At 36.3% G+C, this 17,517-nt stretch overlaps 1 protein-coding gene across 3 annotated transcripts in view; it reads left to right on the top strand.

The window, feature by feature from the left end:
- The window catches only part of tmx3b (thioredoxin related transmembrane protein 3b), a 41,657-nt gene extending 38,729 nt beyond the window's left edge, over positions 1–2,928 (top strand). For all 3 annotated transcript variants that reach the window (XM_060862339.1, XM_060862338.1, XM_060862340.1), the window contains exon 16: positions 1,565–2,928. In XM_060862339.1, the coding sequence (XP_060718322.1) occupies positions 1,565–1,825 (261 nt within the window). In that variant the 3' untranslated portion in view covers positions 1,826–2,928. The remainder of the gene's footprint in view (positions 1–1,564) is intronic.
- Positions 2,929–17,517: the final 14,589 nt, after the last annotated feature.

Here is a 17,517-nt window from a genome sequence, read left to right as displayed (position 1 = left end):
TTGTCAAGGGAAACAACTAGTTTTGAAACGAATTTTGCAAATTCACAGAATTTATGTCTCTGTTAAACACAGTGTTTACATTAAACTCCTGATTTTTAATAGTTTTGTTAACAATGTGCTATCTGCAAGAAGCACTTTCATGGACCAAGCACCCTTACATATGAATACAGTTGTTGCCTAGACAGTCACAGGAAAGTTAAGGAAACCAGAGCCATAACTTTAGACAAAAGGGTTCGGGAGTGATTTGTAGTTTTATTTATGAAGTATATGTTTTCACCCAGGACAGAGTTGTATTACTGTATGGCCTGTACTTTGACGTTACTTTGACATGACTTTGAGCCAAAAACCAAGATTTGAGAGGAAGTACATTTAAATTTCACTTGATGGTGTGCATTAACTTCAGAATATTGCATGGAATTATAGGAAAAATTAACTATTAATTTTGCAAAAGTTCTTTAAATGATGTGGAATAAATGAATTGTTGCAGTTCTTAGTGTTCATATGATACCTACGCACCGCCAATGTTTGGCTCCTTAATAATCAAAATTATTGTCATCTGGATTTTTCTTGTGAAGGGAAGGAAATGCACCCAAATGAGGTATATGTAGAAGACCCTTCAAAATCATTGACACACAAAATCTTGTGGAGATGTAATAAAGAATGTATTTGGTATATATTTCTTTAATTTTTTTTTTTTTTTTTTACCTTGAGGTTTTAGAAATGCACTACATAAATGAAACCCATTATTAGGGGCCCGGGCACGTGGAACCCTATTGTCTTGCTAGTATTTTTTATTATTAGGCTTCCAAGTCAAGTGCTAAACCCCTGTTGTTTTTAATTAGACATTTTTCCTTTATTGTTAATAGCTGTCTAAGCTTGACTTGTTTGAAAAAAATTCATGTTATATATTATATAATATTTATAAATTTTATTCATAAATATGATAACTACGTAAAAAAATATTTAGTTACATAGCCAGTGATAAGGAAAGAATTGGTGATTTTTAGACGGGGTTCAATTGCTTCTGAAGTTAAGTGAAGTGTAGGTAAGTGATTGTGTGCAAGTTGGTGATTTTGAAGAAGAAAATTTTAAATTTTCAAAATTCAATTTGTCTTACGTAGGGGAGCAAGGCATACTAAATGCTTAACTGTTGTATTAATATTGTTGTCTCAATGTTAGCTATCAAATTTGTTTACTGATATTTTTTGCCATTGTAACAATTCATGAAGATTTTGCTGCTGCATATTGATTGTGTGTGTTTTTCTATAGTGATTGTATTCATAGTTAATTCATTTTTCTACAGTATTAAATACAGCTCTGGGATTGTTATTGTTTTCTTCAATTAGGGTGGAGAAATACACTGATCTAACCGTACTAAGAGACTTTCTTAAGCTTAAATTACTACCAGCTTAGTTTGATGCTATTTTTGTTCTCATTTTCTGGTGTTGTATTTTAAGGTGCACCCTTGTATGTGTAGATGCATGAGTGGCCATGTTTTAAACAATGCAACATTAATGTTTCATAATATATTACATTAATGTGTCTGTATGTGTGTTTGTCTCAGTCTGTTTTCCGCAGTTCTCCAGTGCTGGCCTGTTTTCTCTTTGGCTTGCCATTAGGTGTCATTAGCCTGATGTGCTATGGCATATGCACAGCTGAGTCAGACGATGATACAGACCTAATAAAGCGAGAAGGACAAACAGATGAGGATGAGGAGGAAATAGATGTGAGGCACATGGCTGCACAGCTCAAGGGCCCAAGAGAGGATGATGAGGTAGAAAAAGAGCAAGTTGAAAAGAGTGAAGCAGATAAAAAGCTTGATTAACACAGGGGAGGTGCATGGATGCAAACAAAGATAACAATGCAGACATTCTGAAACTGAGTACATTTTAATCACTCCTGATCTCTGACTTACTGCTGTATTGTTTTAAAAGAGATTTATATATCTTTGTTTGTCGTTGAAAATTATACGGTCAGGAAATGTGTGTGTATATATAAGTTGTATCATTGAGGTCACATGAATTCAAATTGATTGTCTTTTCTGTTGAGGCAAGAAGAGGGCTAAAAAAAGGATTTTGCTTAGCAAATTGTAAAAGTCCCCCTTCATCATTCATTCTGTTTTAGGTTCTTTGACATTTTGTTTTAGTCCAGGATCCATCTATCAAATTGTTTTTGAGCACTCTTTGGTGCACTACTGTGGCTAGATCTTGAATAAGTATGAGATTTGAACACACAAAGAATCAGGATAGGACTTTTTCCCTGCTAAAAACAAAACACAATGTAATAATGTTAAAAAGCTTTAAAAGCAGCAACATTTGATAGTTTTTTTTTAAGCAATTGTCATGATGTAATTATCATCCATGCATGGTTTCTGTGTGTGTGGTAAAAAATGAGGCGAGAGACTGGTTGATATGCAAGGTGTACTGACTTGATGTTACATATGAAGTACAACAAATGAATGGGGCCTTTACATACAGACTTAGCTTATATGGTCAACATGCAAACAGATATCTTTCAAGCTAGTTGTAAGGATGTAATAGGATGCATCTCCCTTGTACTAAATTTTCTACTCTCAAAATTTTGTATTACCATTGCCACTAAATTACATTTTTTGCAAGCTTGTATAAGCCATTCAAATTAATTGCACTTTTCTCACAGGAAATGTTGTATATGGTTTGGGCAGCAGTTAATGCTCAAAGCCTTTTTTGTGACTTTTAAATTTGATAAAGATGTCTTCACATATTCAAGAAGGTTAATCAAGCTCTTCCCATCTGTGAATGTGTTTAGTCTATATCTGTCTGTTCTGAATGCCTGTAGGTTATGCAAATGTCAATGCACTGCATTAAAATTAGATTTACTGTATGCACTGAACACACTGGGAATATGAAGTATGGATTCATTTAAAGCCAATCTATATTCATCATTAAAGTAATTCAAGACTGTACAAAAATGATGGTTAACAATAAAATCAGCATTTTGAAGAAGTTTCTTGGAGTTCCAGTCTCTTGGAACATGAGATTAGCATTGTGTGTGTTTGTGTGTGTGTGTGTGTGTGTGTGTGTGTGTGTGTACACAATGTTGAAAGTTTGTGAACCCTTTAGAAATTTCTATATTTCTGCATAAATATGAGAAACATCCATCAGACAGATTTTCACATAAGTCCTAAAAGCAAAGTGAATGCAAACAAACACATCAGACAAATATATTATACTTGCTATTTTTTTTTTATTTAGGAAATGCTCCAATATTGTATATCTGTGAATGGCAAAAGTATGTGAACCTCTAGGATTAGTATTTAATTTGAAGGCCAAATTAGAGTCCATTTGTTTTAAATCAGTGGGATGACAATCTGGTGTCAGTAAGTGCTTGGTTTTATTTAAAAAACAGGGATATATCTGATAGTCTGATATTCACTGTGTGTGTTGTGGAAATGGATCATGGCACAAACAATGGAGATTTTAAATTGCTCATTGGACTGGAACAGGTTATAAAACCACCTCTAAAGAATTTGGACTTCACAAATATATAGTCAGACAGATTCTTTTACAAATCGAGTAAATTTAAGACCATTGCTACTTTTAGTAACTTTGTTTTCTTTTAGGACTTCTAAAAATCTGTTGATGTTTTGGGTCATATTTATGCAGATATGTAGAATTTTCGAAGGGCTTAACAAACTTGTGACACTGTGTGTATACACGTGTGTGTGTGTGTGTGTGTGTGTGTGTGTGTAAAAGGTAAAAGCTACCTAGTTACAAACAAGCACACACACACTTTCAATATTTAGTCTAACTTTACTTCAATTAAATAGTTAGCAGTGATATAATTAGGTAGATTTTTGGCCTTCAGTCTTTAAACAGTTAAACTCCCAGGCCTGAAATATTTCTTGGTGTATTATTACATAGCCAGCATTTTAAAGCTGTGCATTGATTATAGTGTGTTGTAGAAAATTGTTTGCAAAACCTGTACCTTTTATTATGTAGCTACCAACCACCTGAGGATTTAAAATGGTTTTTAAGCATTGTTTATCTCATTAAATTATTTTTTAATATGTCACTTTTCTAAGTCCTTTATAATAAGAAAAGGCCATGTAGCTAGTTAACTAAGTGAGCTGTGAATTGTAGTTACATTTACTTAAGCCATATTTTGTCACCATGTTCTATTTTGTTTATTAATTTATTGCGTATGATAATGGGATTTGCAAAGAATGAACTATTATTTGGTATGCATGTTGTCTGCTGACAGAAGTCAAATAAATATGGAAATATTTTTCCTCTTTGTCTTATGGTTGTGAATTTCTCTATTGTGTTGGCTGTCTTTCTTGCTGATTTCTCAAGATTTGAGAAACTTGATTTTACAGATTTTAAGACCTGTCATAAAATTTGACTGAAATTATTATTTTAGGTTTGTGAAACACACATGAATAAATATTTGAAGTGAGACCTATCAATTTGCCTCTTCATAGCCAGATAATTAACAGCAGTTACAATACTTTCCATTCAGCTTGATCTATAACACTGATATTCCTAATGGCAATATTGTTCTTGGTCAAAAAATAAATAATATGAATAAATTCTATGAACCAGATTTTGTTAAAGTTGTTCACAGGCAGAAGATATTGCCTCCCTCTGAAACTGAGGGATAAATCACAGTCAGCTCTTAATATTTGATTTTACTTTAAAATGATTTCATTCATTTATTTATTCAAATTATTTTTCAGTCAATTGTACTGAATCATTTGAAAAATTGTTTCATGCCTTTTTTGAACAGTTGAGCTTGATTAACTGTTTGATCCGTGTTTCATTCTACAGTGACCAAACAGATTTGATCTAGATTTATTGAAATATAGAGGTGTTCAATTTTATTTCTATTAAAGAAAATCAAACCTCACAAATGATCTGTTACTTTTTTTTAACTGACATTTTTCTTGGTGTTGAGGTCTAGTGCATCTTTGAGCCTACATTCAGCTTGAGTAAAATAATTAAGTGCTGGTAAAACTGGATACTTTAAGACTTACTCAAGTCATAATGGAATTATTGACTTGTAATGAAGTCATTTTTGCAGTAAGGTATTTTTACTGGTACTCAACTGTGGTATGCTTCAGGTACGCTTTACACCTCTGGAGGTTACTAAGAGTAATATTGAAGAGGTTTGTAACTTAGCGAAGGCTCTGTCCAATGCTGTAGTATGCTTTGGCCCCATCTCAATGCGGCATGGCAATGTAGCTTACAGCAGGTTAGGGTTGATGTCCAGGTGGTCCATTTAGATTTCATAGATAATTTGAGCATTTTTGAGTGCACACCTAGCCTGTTAAGATGGGATGTTATTCATCCCACTCAGGTCTATTTCTTGCAGCATAGCACATAGTTTAAGAACATGCCAAGTTAATTGATGACAATCTAGAACAAGGGCCAGGGAGCAGACAAGCAGGCTAGTCTGACCATCTGCTAGCTGCATTGAGTCGTCACCCAGGGTTCACAATATAGAGACTGTGACTGTTTCCCGAGCAAAAATCTATAAACACACTTGTTTTAGTAACCTTTAATAATTTACCAATTATTTCAGTAGAAAAATGTATCTTATCTTATAACATCAGGCAGAAAACATCAGGCAAGACCATTCATTTAATACCAAGCAATTTGATGGATAATGCTGTAGATAATATTTCTGTTCTTGATCAGCACATAGACTGTTTACTCCCCTTCAAGAAACTTTAATTTCACTGATTTCCTTCTTTAATTTCAATCAACCTACATACATGAATCCCTTTCCCACATGCTTCTTTAAACAGGTATTACCAGTAGCTATAAAACCCATTCTAAAAACAATAAATTCTTCCTTTAGCACTGGCTATGTGCCAAAATCCTTTAAGCTAGTGATTATCAAAGCTCTGATTAAAAATCCTGTCCAACTACAGGCCAATATTCCTCTTTAACTTTAAGATTCTATAAAAGTACATCAGACAGTGTATGCTTAATAACTTCCTTCTGCTTAACTCTGACAAGACGGAAGTGCTTTTGCTATGACCACAGGCAGCCAGAAGTAAACTTTCTGATTGTCTTTCTATTTCATCATGTGGAGCAGTAAAAGACCTTGGTGTGATTATTGACAATGGCCTCTCATTTGAACCTCACATAAATAATATCACTAGGGTAGCTCATCTCAGAAATATTGCTAAGATAAAAAAATATGATGTCACTATTTAATGCAGAAACATTAGTTGATGCATTTATTACCTCTTGGTTGGGTTACTGTAATGTCTTTACTGTCTGGATATTCCAGTAGGAGCATAAACAAGCTCCAGTTAGTCCAGAACACAACAGCTAGAGTCCTAACTGTATCCAGAAGATATGAACACATCACCCCATCTAATCCACACTGCATTGGCTCCCAGTCAAATTTCACGTTGCTTATAAAATACTATTAATGACATATAAAGCACTTAATGGCCTCATGCTACAGTATCTGACCAATCTTTTGTTTTTTGTTTTTTTATGACCCATCATGCCTCGATCAAAAGGTGTAGACTATTTAGAAGTACCTCAAGTACAAAAAGCTACAGCCGGGGGAAGATCTTTTCCTTACAGGACAGTTATGGAACAGCCTTTTAGTTTTCAGGACTCAAACGGTCTCACTGGTAAAGTCCAGGCTGGAAAAATATTTGTTTAGCTTTTTATGAATAGCCTTTCTTAGGTAAAGGCTATATCTGGAGGGTTCATGGGTATAGAGTGTTTTGTGAACTGGGATGTTGTGGGAATTTTTTCCTGTAAAATAATATGAATTAGAGAAAAAAGAAGATCATAGGCACAGGTCAGTAATGGAAAGCAAACAAGATCATAGGCACAGGTCATTAATGAAAAGCAAACAGTCACCAGCACAAACACACACACATACTAAGGAATAAAGGACGCATATACATGCAATGATAAGGCCCAATGCTGAGCATAAAATTTTAATAATGCTGTATCAAAAATCACTTTAATATAAGGTTTATCAAAACATTGCTGAGGATGTTGAGTCCTCTTGTTAACACAACATGGAGCTTGAGTAGCTTGTGGATGTGGATGAGAATAAAGATGTTTGAGCAGCATGGGTAGAGACATCATCCCTCTTAACAGAAGATGTGTCAATGAGTCGACCATGACTCTAAAGTTGGTGAGTAAACGATGACTTTCCATTTTCTGCATAAACAAAAGACGCATGACTGAAAAAGCATTTCAAACCTGCATGACCTTTTCTTCTGAAGAACACAAAACAAGATATTTTGAAGATTGGTGGTGATAGAAAACTGTTGGTCCAATCGCAATGAACTTAAATATTTTAAAAAAAAGGAAATAAAAAATTAAGTTAAATTTACATATAATTTTTAATTACGTTTTCTTAAAAAATCTTAAGTAATCGGTTTCCACAAATGTTTTGAGTAGTCTGAACTTGTCAATTTTTACAGTGCAGATCCAGCAGCACTAAGTGATTTTCTAGAGCTCAGGAGGCTCTCCTGCCGTACTAACTGAAATGCTAATAAGATAGTTTCATGCCATTCATGTTTTAATTTCCTAATAGATTGTATTAAGGTCCATGTGTAGTCATTGTACCAAGATGCTAGTTTTTTCTCTGAAATTATTTTCCTTGTAAGTGGCACTACAATATCTAGGGTGTAGTGAAACTTTGATTCTAAGTAATCAGTTGCCTGGTCTACTTCTGTAGGGTCAGATGGTGTCGTGGAAATTCTATTCTATTAATCAAAGATAATAGTTCAAGTGAACTTTTTCTAAGTTGCAGAGAAGGATGCAGCAGAGTCCTGTGGAATATCAAACTTCTTTATTCAATACACTTGCAAGTGTGAAGTCAGTCTGTCCTGACCTAAGTCTGAACACAGTGAGTTGAGTTGGATGTAAGGTCGTAGTCTTTTTATACATGGAGGTAGACAAAAGGTTTGTAAGTATGTGTGTGTGTGTCTTCCACTGTGCGTGCCTTCCTCTGATCTTGTCTTTGCACAAGCAGTGCAACGGTCACTCCGTTAGTCTCCGTTATTATGCAATGTTCTTGTCTCTTCAGCCTAGTGTGCAACTGGGAACAGTTCAGTTCCCCTTTGTTACTTTTTGCTGTTCCTAGTTTTTGGTGTGTGAGTGTCTTGGTACAGAATGTTCAATGTTCATTTTTGTTATTCACAACATTTTCTATTACAATGGTGTTCCAATCATGGATGATATTTCAGGGAGACAATTGGTGATTCAGTCTGCAGAAGCAGACGTAAATGTATGTTTAACATGATGATGTGGCACAGTGCACATATCATATCTAAGGCACATTTTAAATGAGAAGAGATAAAGGTCTGAGACTGTTTCTGACTGTGGAAGTGTGATTATAATTTATGTGTGAATGTTAGAATGAGATGTCATGTATGTAGGTGTATGTCCTTTTTCTTTGTTTCTGAATTTCAGGCTGCTTCTGGATTGTGTCTGTAGGATTTGTTTGCTACATGGTCTGTCTATTTGGTATTCTGCTTATTATCATGGTTTTGCCTCTGATTACTGTTTTCTTTTCTGTTTTTTGCAATAAACACTGGATCCTAACATCTATATATCTCTAACATATATCCATATCCCTCCCTGAAACTCCATGAGATGATATGAGGAAGAAACCTTGAGAGGAACCAGGCTCAGAAGGAACCAGACACTGGACACCATAGACCCAATACTAATTCCTTCCTGCCAAATTCAAGCACTCAATCAATTATTTATTTATATAGCATCTTATAGCAACCTAAGTTGAACCAAAGTGCTTCACAGCATAAAAAATAAATAAATAACAAATAATAACAGTTACAATAAAATGGCAATAAAATAGCAAAACCAAGACATTTATTATAAAACAAAAGCCATTCTAAATAAGTGAGATTTAAGTTTGCCTTTTAACAAAGGCATGTCTGTAATAGCACATAACTCAGAGGGAATGTAATCCAGAGTTTAGGGCCGACCACTCGACCACTCAAAGAACGATCACTCTATTGTTTACACCTCAACTGAATTACCTCTAGTAAGTTTTGGTCAGTGGAACATAAAGCTCTACAGTGTTGGTAAAAAAACATACACTCTCACATAGATAAGACAGTGATAGGCCATTAATTGCACTAAAAACAAACATCAAAAGTTTAAACTCAATTCGGAATTGTACCGGTAGCCAGTGGAGGGAATGCAGGATTGGTGTGATGTGATGTTTGGAAGTATTGGTCAGCATACAAGCTGTAGCATAAGCTGTTTGCACAAGTTGCAGACAATGCAGACAAGCTTAATTAACTCCAACATAAAGAGTGTTGCAATAATCTAGCCGTATGCTAATAAGCCGTAAGCTGTAAAGCATGAATGGGTTTCTCCAGGTCACTTAGATTCAGAAAGGGCTTGACCTCTACGAGGAGGCGAAGATGGGAAAAGCCTGCCTTGACAACAGAGTCAATGTGTGTCTGAAAATTTAATCTGTTGTAATAAACAGATTAATACATTTTTGACTGCTTGGTGAGGGGCCAAGAAATCATGAACAGCAGCAACAAAACTGGGAAGGTTGGACGTGCCAAACAGAATACATTCTGTTTTACTTTTGTTTATGCAGAGACAATTCTGTGACAACCAAAGTTTGATATCATGCAAACATCTGTGGATGGATTCAAACGCATCAGAAGAGTTTGGCACAACTGTCAGGTAGATTTGTATATCATCTGCATACAGATGAAATGAAACATTGTGCTTTGAAATAATCAACCCTAGTGGCAGCATGTACAGAGGAAATAGAACAGAGCCCAAAATGGAACCAAACAACTCTCCTAGTCCACTCAGTTCTGATCTTATAGCACTCCTTACATCATTTAATCTGGGTTAGTTTTGTCTTTGAAACATACCTGCATTCTTCAGGTGTATTTTTAGAGATTGCAAACTAATCTTAATGCCATGATATGCTTTCAGCATATTAAGAATCACAGCATACTGTATGAATGTTCTTTCTTTTCTTGCATAACAATGAAAATTTTTATTTTCTTAGATTTAACTTGAACGGAGAAGTCCACACATGTACAAGAAATAAAGTTATACACACTTTTCTACTGGCTGAATATCTTCAGTGAACATATACATATTCAGTATACATATCGTCCAATCAGCAGTAAGTCTTCCATTCACAAACTATACCTACCTTTTCCGGTTTGTCTGAAATGTCTTGTTTTCTGAATTGTCATTGTGTTTTCTAATTAGTTATTTTGTTTTCGAAATTGTTATTTTGTTTCCGGATTTGTTATATTGTTTTGCACTTCTTGGCCACCATATCTGAAAGACTATCATCAAGCGCTGCTTGAGGGCACGCATAATATCATTAATCCTCTGGGCAAAGAGGAGAAGCTAGTGCATCCTAGATGTGAAAACTAGTGTTTAAGAATGACTCCTTCCTTTCCACATCTCCTGTGCCTCTTGTTGCGATGCAACAGACAAACAGGACGCAGTAGATAGAAAGGCACAGATGCTAGAAAAGCTGGTGGTGTTTTTGAATGTCCACTGTTAGTACAATGAGGCAAGTTGTTCATAGTGTCACATATATTTAGCAGTGTCAGCAAAGATGACACATCGTAAAAGAAGAACAAAATAAACACAGCAGTTAATAAAAAAATCATTTTGACTTGCCAAATGATTGAAGATCCAATCATACAGTTGACTGACACAACAGTGGTTCAAAGAAGCAAAGAAGGCATGACAGTCTCCGGGTTGCCCCATGCACAGCAATCTTATGAGTCACTGACTGACCATGCAGATCTATCCCAGACAAAGTGCCCACCGGGTGACAAGACTCCAACCAATACTGGGAGCTTGGGAGTGGCATGGAGAGAGAGAGTGAGAGAGTGAGAGAGAGAGAGAGAGAGAGAGAGAGAGAGAGTGAAAAAACATCATTTACTGTTTGCTGCATTTTCACTGGCGGCAGCAGTGCATTTTAAGACCCAAGAGACACCTGGGTGAAAGATCGGAGCCAGCACTGGTGGGAAAACATATTTGTTTCTGGCGTGATGCACGACTCGCGAGTCACCAGCGAGTGACGTACTTCCATTTGGGAGGAGTATAGCGCTGACGTATGTGGCTTGAACAACCACATTCATTTACACCTGTCCAGTTTCATCTGAAATGTGTCCCAGACCACCTCCTGAAGTGGTTTGAGTGATCGGATTTATATCCGTCTCGAAACCGTTTCGGAGGGCATTTACACCTGGTCTTTTTACGACCGGATAGCTATCCGGTCACAGAAAACGCATGAAGTGACCAGGTGTAAAAACCCCCTAAATGTTTTACCTAGTTACCTTTCTGTCTAAATGTTCCATTATCTTTCAACATATGGGCCCATTCCCACTTCTCCAAGCTATAGTGCTTATAAATTGGTTTTGTGTGCCTTAATCTTTATTGTCTTCTCTGAGCCTTTCTTCAACACAACTCTCATTCTGCCATGGGTATGGTATGGTTTTCTTGAACTTTGGAAGCTTAATGATTATCAACATTCTTTCTTAACCTCTTAGTGCAAGTGCTACCAGTTACTCATTAAAGTAAAATTAATATGGTTGTAATACTGAACCAGACAGAACTTTTTTAGTTTACACAGAATTGGCCCTTATAAATTTGAAAATTATATAAGAACATACATAGAGAATATGCAAAAGAACCATGAAATAAAACTGATATACATGAAGGTATTGTACAGAAAGAAGGTATTTAGTTAATGGGGTTAAAAACTAAACAACTGTGTTAAGCACAAAAACTGATCCTAACAACTTGGTGAGTGCACTGAATTCTTACATTCCAAGTCTTAAAGAACTGTGAGTCATCCTCATGCAAGTATACTGCTAGTGCACAAAGCACTACAGTGTGCTTTATGTTAACATTGTGCACATCCTTGAAAGACAAGCAAAAATTAACAATGAACCAGCAAGCAAAGTTATTTTGAGTTCAGAACTCAATTTGAACAGAAATTGTCATGCAGCACCTCAGAGACTAATTTCAAACATCTTGCTAACTTTGTCACTAGCCTATACTTAACCGTGGATAGAAGGTACAGCTTACCGCAAGTTTATTAATAGTTGCATGGAAACATAAAATCGCATTTACCATATAAGGGGGTTTAACAAATCTCTTGTTTACTCTGTGCTTTAACCCTGCCTTCTTGTGTAACAGATTATGGACTGTTCATTACTCTGTGTTTTGGCCTAGCCTAAATTGATCTGCTTGCCTGTGTTAGGATTACTGTGCTGCTCCTGTTCCGATTTTCTGCCTTTCAATCTGCCAAGATCATTAAAGACATTGGTGTCCTACTTTTGAGTCCTTCTTACTGCCTAGTCTGAGAAAACAACAAATAAACTTTTTAAAAATACGACTGCTGTTGACTAAAAGAACGCTAACATTACACTACTAAATGTAATTTGAATAATGGGCGCACTTATCGGGCTTTGCAAGTTACCGGTAAAAAAACAAACAAAGAAGACATTCATAGAATGAAACATGTTCTTCAAAGGATATTATAAAGCTATTATTATTAAATCTAAAGGCAAATCTTCAAAGGATATAATGTAGCTATTATTATTAAATCAAAAGGTAGATTACAAAACATGTACTTACAAGTTTCCTGACATGAATCCAGTACCACACAAGGGACATTCATATTGAAAAGATTTTTCTGGTAGCTTCATTCAGAAAGATGCTGTACTTTGTGACATACATGACGTCAGTGAACGTCGCTCAGTAAATAAAAAAATATCATTGAAGTAGAAGTGCTTACTCATGTATAACGATACATGCAAAATTAAAAATAAGTAAATTGATACTGCATTTTTATTTAATACTATAGCAAAATGAATTAGGAGTAAAACCACTGTAGAAAACAGACAGTCAATATGCATCAGCAATAAACTCATAAATAATTTCACTGAAATATCAGGCAGAGAATATCAGGCAGAAATTTGATAGCTAATCCTGATAGCTAAACCCCTAATATTATTACTGTTTTTGACTAGTGCAGAATGTTAACCAGGAAGTTTTATTACCCAGTGAGAGCAATTTAATGTCACAAATTTACGTTTTTTACTTTTATTTTATTACTTTACTTTAATTTATATATATACCATATTTCTTGGTTACTCATACTTACAATGAACATAATGCACACATTTGCACGATATATATTATTATATACCTGCACTGCCACACCTTTGCCCCAGAAAATCCACCGCTAAGAGAAATCAGCAGTAGTGTAGCACCATGGACTGCACCGCTGACAACATTCTTCAGCATTTCAGCACCACAGTCAGTGCCACTGAATCAAGCTGCAAGGCGAGGTGTAAAAATCCAGCCAAGAAAGTTGCACCTAACCCCTACCGTCTCTGTGCTGTGCAAGTGACACGGAAGAGACCTCTGGGCTCAGCGTGGTGCATGTCCTCCAGCATTTGTTGCAGTCGAGCCTGCATCAGCATGCAGTGACCAAATAGCTGGCCAAAAGTGTCAAGAGCACCACCGAAGAGCTGCTTGAATTGGAGGAGAAGCTCACAGGTATCGGCAGTCCTGATCCCAGCTGTGATGGTCAGCGGCAGCTCATGAAACCCATGGAGGCAGATGACATCGAGGCATTCCTGGACACTTTTGTGCACCACGCACCATGGACCGGGAGAGCTGGTCGAAACAGGATCGGACCGATGCGCTGGCGGAGATGTCCAGCTGGCCTATTATGATCTCCATGCCTCCATAGCCCCCAGAGAACCATGGCTATACTGTGGAGGTATATGCCCGATCTGTTTCCTGGCTTCTTGATCTGGAGAGCACAGTTACGCTAGCACAACCGGCCAAAACTTTGAGTAAAGTCAAGAAGCTTTTAATGTAATTTCAACCATTTATAGCTGATGTAGTACATAGTGAAATGAAGCAAAGTTTCTCCAGGACCATGATGCTACATGAAACAAAAGCTATAGCACAAATACATTGTGAACCTGTAATACTGTGATACTCTTGCCCCTGCCTATGTTGAGAAATATCTCAAAGTTAAAAATGCCTTAGAGTTTAAAATATGAAATATTATATGAATCATCTTAAAACATAAATAAGCTACTTTAAAATGGTCTGAGTTATTATTAAACTTAGAACAGAGAGTATTTATTTTACAGCAGCCTGTTTATTATCATTTTTAAAGATTCAAAATAATCACGGTTGAGCCATAGGTCAAAAGGTTAAGTCATTTATTGTAATAAAAACATAATAAAAAGCCAGAATCAGTGCTGGAAGCGGGCTGATCTGGAAACTTGGGATCAGGATTCTCAGGAGAAGCTGGTGAAGTGGGAGACAAGGAAGGAATGTAGGAATGAGTAGATGCAGGTGAGGCAGGAGTCTCGAGCTCAGAACAGCAGGAAGACCCTTAGAATAGGAAGACCCTTAGAATATCACTCTAGAATACGAGCAACCGTTTGTCAGGGGGAGGACGGAAGGGACCCAAATGCAATGACGACAGATAAAGCAAGTAGGCAATTTAACGAACGGCAGAGAGCAAAAGTCTTAGGCAAGAACCATCAGAGGTGACAAGTCCAAAATCAAGACAAACTGAAAATGCTCCTGGGTAGAAAACAGTGGAGGACCCCATTCCATCAGGTGCCTTCACCTTACTGAGAGGTACTCATCCATTACTACCTGCCTCCCTTAGCCTGGCTGATAACTTCATTGGTAAGCTGTGCTTTAGATCTCCTGGCAAAAACAATAATAAAGCCATTCACTCATTGTTCTTTACTGCTTACTGGAGTAACATAGTGGGATATATCCTCTGGAAAAGAGTATGGACGCTTCCACATACCTTTTTTCTTTCCAACAAAGTGAAAGAAATTTCCTACAAAATAATTCATAAATACTATCCAGCAAGCCATTACTTAAAAAAGTTTAAAAGTAATATCTTTTTGATATATTAACCCCTGGTGTATTTCTCCATTTTGGAGACTTCTTTTTCTTCTATCCTTTTTTCTTATGGGGTGTTTGTATATGTTCATGGGTCTGTGTCTGTGTGTTTGGGGGGATGGGGTCCTGGCCATTTGGTACTATTCATGTGTTCTTAAATTCATTTAATGTCTATGCACCTAACTTTGATGATGTTGAATTCTCCAACAGATTAGTTAGTAACATACCTCATTTAAATTCTCATTTGTTGATTTTTGGAAGTGATTTGAATTGTGTACTTGACCGAGTGCTAGATAGATCTAGTTCATGACCAATATCTCAGTCAGCTATGTGAAAATCTTTTTCTGGCTTTATGAACCAGAACGGGTTGGTTGACCCTTGGACCCTTGGACAGGATCCTTTAATTAAAAAGGACCTTTTTCTCTCAGGTTCATCAATCATACTCAAGAATAGATTATTTCTTCATAGATAACAGCTTGTTACGGCCTGTTGCTGCCGTTGATTACCCAAGTATTTTAATATCACATCATGCACCACAATTTCTGGAAATTCAGCTGTCCACACAGATATCTACTCCCCCCCTTAGGAGATTTAATTCTCTGTTGTTGGAAAATAACAAATTTTGTGAATTTCCATCTAATTCTATTGATGAGTTTCTCCTTTTTAATCAGAATGAACTTACATCATCATCTTTACTTTGGGAGTCACTGAAGGCTTTCCTTATGGGGCAAATTATTTTATACTCTTCTCATTATAATAAAAATCATAAGGCCAGACTTACAGAACTCACTTTTGCTATTGGTATCCTTGCCCAAGCGTCCGCATCCAATCCCTCCGAGGAACTTTTTAAGAAATGTCTTAACCGTAAGACAGAATTTGATCTCATCTCCACTAAGAACGTAGAGTGATTGTTATTGCAGACACGTGGCACCTACTATGAACATGGGGATAAAGCAAATCGACTATTGGCTCACCAATTGAAACGTCAATTTGCCTCACATTTGATACCTAAATTTAATAATCATGTTACATCATGTTACATCATGTTAATCATGTTACAGACCCAGTAGAAATTAATGCTACGTTCAAATCGTTTTATGCCTCTTTGTATAAATCTGAATTTCCGGCTGATACTACTATTATGAATCAGTTTCTGGACAACCTTGAAAACCCTACCATTGATTCTGACCAGGTACAAAAACTAGATGCCCCACTGTCCCGTGAAGAGATAAAATTCTCAATTACTCTGATGCAGTCCAATAAAACCCTGGGACCTGATGGGTATCCTATTGAGTTTTTCAAGAAATTTGTTGATAAATTTGCATTTCTAATTTTGTCGATGTTTAATGAATCCTTGGAAAAATGGTTTGCTTCAAACTACTCTGACCCAAGCTTTGATAGCTCTTCTTTTGAAGAGTGACAAAGATCCAACTTTATGTGGTTCCTATAGGCCCCTATCTTTGTTAAATGCTGATGTAAATGTTCTGTCAAAAACTATAGCTCTGCACCTAGAGAGAGTGTTGCCCAGCATTATTTCCGAGGAGCAAAATGGTTTTATCAAGGGACGTCATTTATTTTTTTAATACTTATACTCTTTTAAATATTATTCATACAGTACATTCTGAGAAGGTACCTGAGATTGTGATTTCAATGGATGCTGAAAAAGCATTTGATAGGCTAGAATGAGGGAATTTATTTGCTGTATTAAAAAAAAATTGGTTTTGGTAATAAATTAATTAGTTGGGTAAAATTTCTTTATACATTACCTCAAGCCAGCATTCAAACAAACAATGTGCGCTTAGAGTATTTTCCATTTGAACGTGGGACACCTCAGGGCTGCCCTCTGTCTCCATCTTTATTTGGCTTGGCCATTGAACCATTGGCCATTTTATTACAATCCTCTTCTTTATTTTAAGGTGTCATTGGGAATGGCACCGAACACAGACTATCGTCTGCATGGTATCTTGTCCACTCTTGATACATTCAGCTCCTTTTCTGGATATAAATAAAATTTTCAGAAGGGTGAATGTTATCAAATCAACACAACTGCTTTGCAACTTAAACATCTGGACATGCCCTTAAAAATCAGTCGAACTGGATTTAGTTACCTTGGTATTAATGTGACATAAATTCTCAGATCTTTTTTCTGCAAACTTTACTTCACTTGTAACTAAAATGAAGTCTGACCTCCATAGATGGAATAGTCTGCCTTTGTCTCTGATTGGGAAGTTTAATGCTATTAAAATGAATGTTCTGCCTAAATTTCTTTTTTTATTTCTAACAATCCCTTTGTTCTTACCTAAGCACTTCTTTGACTCATTATGATTAAAGCTATCATTTGGTCTGGGGCATCTCCCAGGGTGCATAAATCATTACTCCAGAGATGTAAGTCTAGCGGTTGTCTGGCACTACCAAATTTTCAGTGTTATTACTGGGCAGCACACATTCATGAGATACGGTGCTGGGTTGAGTCACCTCATTGAGCATGGTGTAAGTTAGAAGCCCAGTCATGTTCTTCCTCATACTCTATATCTGCTCTTATATACAATTAAAACTTCTTTGCATGTTAAAAAAT

The sequence above is a fragment of the Tachysurus vachellii genome, chromosome 25, assembly GCF_030014155.1.
Source record: "Tachysurus vachellii isolate PV-2020 chromosome 25, HZAU_Pvac_v1, whole genome shotgun sequence".
In the NCBI taxonomy this organism is placed as follows: Eukaryota; Metazoa; Chordata; class Actinopteri; order Siluriformes; family Bagridae; genus Tachysurus; species Tachysurus vachellii.
Note: the sequence above shows the minus strand (reverse complement) of the source record. Positions and strands in the feature narration are given on the sequence as shown.